Here is a 6,000-nt window from a genome sequence, read left to right as displayed (position 1 = left end):
CAGAAGCAGATGTTGACGGCAGGAATAAGGCGGACCGCCCCGCCGGCTGGAGTGGGATTTTACACTGAACCGGGAATAAATGGTGACGTTCCTGCCACCAGACGGGTCCACATTCATGTCGTAGGTGTGAGGAAAAAAAGCCCCTGCAGGAATTCTCTCATAATTCACCGTAAACATCTGGAAATCATCTGGAAATCTGCTCTTAGGAGCTGTTGTGTGACACCACCATTTGTGGTCCCAGTCTGCTCCAGGTACATTCATGGATCCACCTCCAGCTAACATTCCACTCAGGATCTAAATGTGTAGGAGAGGTGGAGGAATGCTGCTCTCTCTCCCGGTTGCTTTCCTCCTCTTTTCCCATTTTCCAACCGTCCTCTCGCATTCTTGGGTTCATTTATCGTATTTACGGCCAAAACCGAGCGCCGGAGCGCTGGTATCAACGCGGACGGCCCTGAAAACTTATTAGGAATTCCATTTGACTTTTGGGGCGTAATAATCCACATCTTAGGGGGGGGAGGCTGAACTTTTGTTGCGTGCCTATTAGGGGGATTTTTTCCTCACTCCGTTGGCTTTTCATCAAATTGCTTCCTCGCCAGAAGAGGCGAGTTCGGAGGCGTCTCGTAGAATCGCCGCCAGAGGCTGCGGGTCGGTCGCCCGTCGGTCTCAGCTGCCACGGAAACACACCCCGACACGATCCGAGTACACGATGGCGCTTCATGGATGTGCTGAACCCAGCTCAGATAATCTGCTCCTAATCTACGTCACACACAGTCCCAACAGTGTTCCATTTGGACATAGAAGCTCTTTTTTGTATATTTTTGTAGCTATTTTTGATTTTGTACACTCTTTTAGCAATAATACTCAGTGGTATTTACATTTATATAGACTTTACATACAGTCGGACATCTTTTTCTTTAACTGACATCTTATAAAACGACGGTCATCGTTGACTTATTGGCTAACGTTAAACATCACAGTAGAAAAGTGCATTCCATCTGCCTCATGACCGGGAACCAAAAGGACACGCTGGGAGTCTCCGCGGGGGTCCATCCCCGGATAATTCTACTACATATGTGGATTTCTATTTCTTCATTTGGCCAGTGAGAATGTTCAAAGTAGAACTGATTGCCTTTTCAGTCTTTTTTTTTTTTTTGTTAATTTCTTTGTTTCCCCCCCCAAAAAATAATCATGCATCCACAATGTGAGAAAAGGGGGGAAATGCAATAAAAATAGGAGCTTTCTTCGGTAAAAACCTCGTTAATCCAGACAGAATATGAAAGGGTGAGGACGCTTTAGTACAATCAGAGTTTCATCAGTCCGTGTGTGAATGTAAACATAGTGACACTTAAACTCAGGAGCGGGGGTGGGGGGTGATGGCTGCGTGGCCCTTGAGGCGCTTCCAGGGTGTCTGTTTTCCTCCTGGGATTGGGGGGGGGGGGGTATCATTTCCAGGATTTTGTGGGAATAAAGTCTTGAATGAGCTGAATAATTCACTTTTCTGCCACTTCAAACGGACCCGGATCGCTATACATACACCCTCCCGTCACACCTACGACCCCCCCGGGTCTCAGTTTCGTAGTGTTTGTTCCTCCTGTTGACTTCCTGTCCTGTTTGTTCTCCACGCATGCTTCCCGTGTCCATATTCACACACACGAGCGTGCTCCTCTCCCCCCCCAAAGGAACTCCTCCGGTGCGGTTTCCTGCTGTTCCTCCGTCTGTGCGGAGCTGAATTAAATCTTAGATGTTTGGGTTGTTTTTCTTTGTCTGAGGCGTTTTAACAAATGGTTGCCGCCCTGAGCCGGAGCAGCCTCGGCATTGTCTGCGTATCTGTGCTCAACCATATCAGCGTTTCAACACTTATTGCTTTAAATTACATCAATCACTCCCCCCCCTGCCCTCGCACTTTCCATCCTCCCCAGGCTCATTTTTCTCTGTCTCTTTTTATTACTTTGCCTCTTCATCTTTCTCTCCTTTAACTTCTCTTCACATTATTCCAACTCTAGTTGCCTTTTCATCATCTTCCTCTTCCCGCTGTTCCACTCTTACCCCCTTTACCCCTATTTGCTTCATTTTCATCCTCCCTCAGTCTTTTCCCTCTTCTCCAGCTGGCTCCGCTCCTCCCTCTGGATCCTCTTTCTTCTCGGTCTCTTCAACCTTTTCCTTGTCTTCCCTTTCTTTCTCCCTATCTTTGAAGAGCTGGGCTAACTTCTGGAACTGAGGACCCCATTCCTCCAGCCCTGTTCCCCACTCCTCCTTCTCGGTATCCTTCTCCCCTTCACTCTCCAGGGAGCTGAGGGAGCCGGCCCGTGACCCTGTGCCCTCCAGGCCGTACACCTGCACCGAGTCGTACGGGGGCTGGGAGGGGTCAAAGGTGACCTGGGCAAGACGGAGACGTAGGAACTCGCCCACCCTCAATGCCAAGGAGGGGCCGCTGCTCCCTGGAGCCCCTCTTGCGGCCTCCATTCCTGGAACCCATCCAGGCCCAAACCCATAGGTTCCCCGGGGTTGCCCAGGGAAGGGGAAGATCTGCGGGGTGATATCCCTCCTGCCCAAAATGTAGCCCCCAATGCCCACCCGGTCACGCCATTCCCCGGTAAAGCCCGGTGCCTCTGGGTAAACGGACGATATCCCTCCGCCCTCCCTGTCCTGCCTCGCCACCACAAAGTTGCTCCCGATCTGCAGACCTCCTCTCCCCAAAGTGCCGGAATAGTCCCTCTGTCCCGATACCTCCCCCTGCAGGACGGTAGCGTAGTTGTGTCCACTTGCAGGCTGCTGTTGTCCATCTGAGGCGCCTCCGTTTGCACCGTCAGTTCCAGCTGCTCCTGCTCCCCCCGAACCGGCTCCTCCGCCATTGTTGGATTCAGCCTGGCCGGAGCTGGAGGCTTTTGGGGACGAGCCAGTACGGGAGGCCCTGCGTCCCATCATGGGGAGGGTGGCCGAATCGCACACCCAGGCTCCTGTGGCGGGACCCGGGCCCATGACGGAGCCGGACCGCGTCATGACGAGGTTGTGCTCTCGGGGTAGCGTCTCGGACTGCACCTGGAGGGGACGTAGGCGAGCACGACTGGTTTCAGAACGGGACTGGGGTAGAGTGTGGAACTGGTTTGGTTACAGTGACACCAAATGGCGAAGGGAGCCGTTTATAACACATCATATGTAACAGAGGAGAGATGAGGAAACGGAGGAAAGGTGGGGAAAAGAAAGAGAGGACAAGAGAGGAGGACACAGCGGAGGAGAAGCAGAGTTGGAAAACACAGATCTTAATCCCAGACTAAAATGAGCTAACACTGCACTGTGAGGGGGAGATGGAGGGGGCGTGATGGAGAGATAAAATATTTGGAAAGTGCATTAAGGACGGGCCAGAGAGTCTCTCAATGGCCTCATAAATGAAACAAAACACAGAAAACGAACGATCAGAAGGCCGTAAACGTGCTGAGATGTTTGTTACTGCACCACAAATCGGACTTAATTATTGACTTCAATTGGATATTTTAATTATATATTATTTTAATAATAACTATTAACTGTCATCATCACCCATCCATCCCCCCCTCCCTCCCTCCCACCCATCCATCCATCCATCCCTCCTTCCCACCCACCCATCCCTCCATCCATCCATCCCTCCCTCCCTCATCCCCCCTCCCACCCATCCCTCCATCCATCCCTCCTTCCCACCCACCCATCCCTCCATCCATCCATCCCTCCCTCCCTCCCACCCACCCACCCATCCCTCCCTCCCTCCCTCATCCCTCCCACCCACCCATCCCCTCCCTCCCTCCCACCCACCCATCCCTCCCTCCCCCCCCTCCCTCCCTCCATCCCTAGACTCAACTAGATTAGGTAATCCTTACCCAGTCCATATCTTGGGTGTGGCTCATCTTGTCCAGACTGCTGCTGCCCTCTGTACAGTTGCTCGCAGTCCCCGTTCCTCCCCCCCTTTCCTGGCTGTCGCTGGTCCTCGGCGTCCCTCCGTCCGAGGCGCTCTGGGGCGCCGTCCCATCACGGCTTCCCGTGCGACTTCCCGTTCGGCTTCCACTGCTGAGGTCTGCCTGAGCCACGTACACAGCTCCAGACTCCATCGGACCCACCATGGCCCCTTGATTCTGGATCACCAAAGAGTGGTCCGGCTGGCCTCCGGGAAATCTGTAGCCCAGCTCTGCCAGACCGGCTTCAAAGGGCCCCCCTGGGGTGCGACGGAGGACAGGTAGAGTGTGGCTGCTGTAGCAGAGGCGTCCATAAAGGGGCCCCCCTGCTGCTGTGAACTCCACAGCCGGGTTCTGAGCCCAGCTGTAGGTGGGACACTTGTCCTGAGTGCGAAGGGCGTAACGTCTGCAAAGCATGAGGGCACAAATGATTAAATTACATGGGTGGAATTGACGGTTTCCTGTTTGTTGCGTCTTCAATTGTGCAGTGAGATATCTGCCTCTGCCAGAGCCACTTTAAAGTCGGATGTTGTTGCTCCTTAAATCGTTAAAAATGTATTTCTGGACATCGCCAGCTTGATTCCGACAACACTACTCCCACATCCAGGGGGGGAGCGCAGCAACGCTGCGTGTTTCACACTGTTTCATCACTTCTTATTGTTGCTAACACTCTTTCTCTGACAGGTTTTCGGGTCTGTTTTTGCTGGGGGACCTGTAGCTTATGGTGGTGCGAAGACAATTCAGCTTAAACATAAATTATCAGAAAAGAGGGTCGATTTTGCTTCAACGTTGAGAAAGAAAACCACAAACTGCAGACATTTAATAATTCAGAAACATTCTCCTAGAGAAATGACAGATAATCTCATCTGCTGTAGCTTTGCAGGTAACTTGAGGGAACTCGTGACCTGGTATGAACCTGCACAACGGCTAAAACTCGACGTACAGCCAAAAAGTTAGCATTGCCCTTAGCGCAAACAAAACCTTCACAAAGGTAGCGTTGGTTGCGAGGGGGTTGCGCCGGATTGCGTTCGTTTTAGAACGCGTCTGTGTCCACCTCCACGGGAGGCAATTTCGATTCCCACTAAAAGGATCCTTTGTACTTGTGTATGGCCTCCATATGGCGTGAATGAATATACATCTGAGCTAATTATTAGTCCAAAGGCAACAAAAATGTTTCATGAGCACATCAAACGAGTGTGGATGTAGCAGAACGTATTGAGGTTCCAACCACATGAGCGGACCAGAGTCTCAGAGGAGCTGGGGCGACTAAATGAGACTGGTGGCTGGACGCGACCTGATCACTGAAACAGGCGCTTTTATTCTGAAGGTGTACGTTTGTCCCCGTTCCTCTCAAACAAGCAACGAGGTGTCACATTTAGCAAGTAAACACACTCCCCATCTGTGCACTCACACGTTCCTGCTGTCTAATGTGCGATAGCCCCGCGAGCGCGAGCTGTGCGGGGCGCTCTGCAGCGCCGCGATGTCAAAGGCAGCGGTGTCGGCCTCGCCCCCGCCCTCGTCGTCATACGTTATGATGTTCTCGCGCACGTCATCCTCCTCCAGCGGCGACAGCGAGTCCCGCTTCTGACGCCGCAGCGACAATGAGAGGGCACTCACCGCTGCCGAGCGGCGGCGGCAACAATGGATATTGGAAATTGGAAAAAGAATGATGAAGAGAGGGGAAAGGGGCAGAAATCACAGGGGAAATAAAGGATGAAGAGAGAGCGAGGGAGGAAATTTCAGGCAGACAAAGAGGTGTGACACAGGGACAAAAACAGACAGAAGAATTATTTGTTTAGAAAGCTGCTTTATCCTGTCACGCCTCCAGTCAGGGAAATGGACACTCCGCTGTCCCGAGACCTTTTATTAATATTCTCAGCACAAGAGGCGGAGAGGGGAAAACAGAGCAAGTCTGCTTGGATGAAAACCACCTTTTCTGGACCACATCCAGGTTTATTTACATCCAGGCGGCGGCGGCGGCGGCGGCGATCGCTGCACACGCCGCCGTCAATAATCCCCGGACGGGCTGATCAAACTCACGTGAATCAGACGGATGGTGTTTTCCCTCCCTCGGCAG

At 52.4% G+C, this 6,000-nt stretch overlaps 1 protein-coding gene across 2 annotated transcripts in view; it reads right to left on the bottom strand.

Moving 5' to 3' along the window:
* Positions 1–519: 519 nt before the first annotated feature.
* Positions 520–6,000, bottom strand: part of cdh24b (cadherin 24, type 2b) — a 106,428-nt gene continuing 100,947 nt past the window's right edge. For both annotated transcript variants that reach the window (XM_029831236.1, XM_029831235.1), the window contains 3 exons: positions 5,335–5,542; positions 3,852–4,329; positions 520–3,039 (listed from right to left, as the gene is read on the bottom strand). In XM_029831236.1, coding sequence (XP_029687096.1) covers positions 2,083–3,039; positions 3,852–4,329; positions 5,335–5,542 — 1,643 coding nt within the window. In that variant the 3' untranslated portion in view covers positions 520–2,082. The remainder of the gene's footprint in view (positions 3,040–3,851; positions 4,330–5,334; positions 5,543–6,000) is intronic.

This window comes from Takifugu rubripes, chromosome 22, assembly GCF_901000725.2.
Source record: "Takifugu rubripes chromosome 22, fTakRub1.2, whole genome shotgun sequence".
NCBI classification, from domain to species: domain Eukaryota; kingdom Metazoa; phylum Chordata; class Actinopteri; order Tetraodontiformes; family Tetraodontidae; genus Takifugu; species Takifugu rubripes.
Note: the sequence above shows the minus strand (reverse complement) of the source record. Positions and strands in the feature narration are given on the sequence as shown.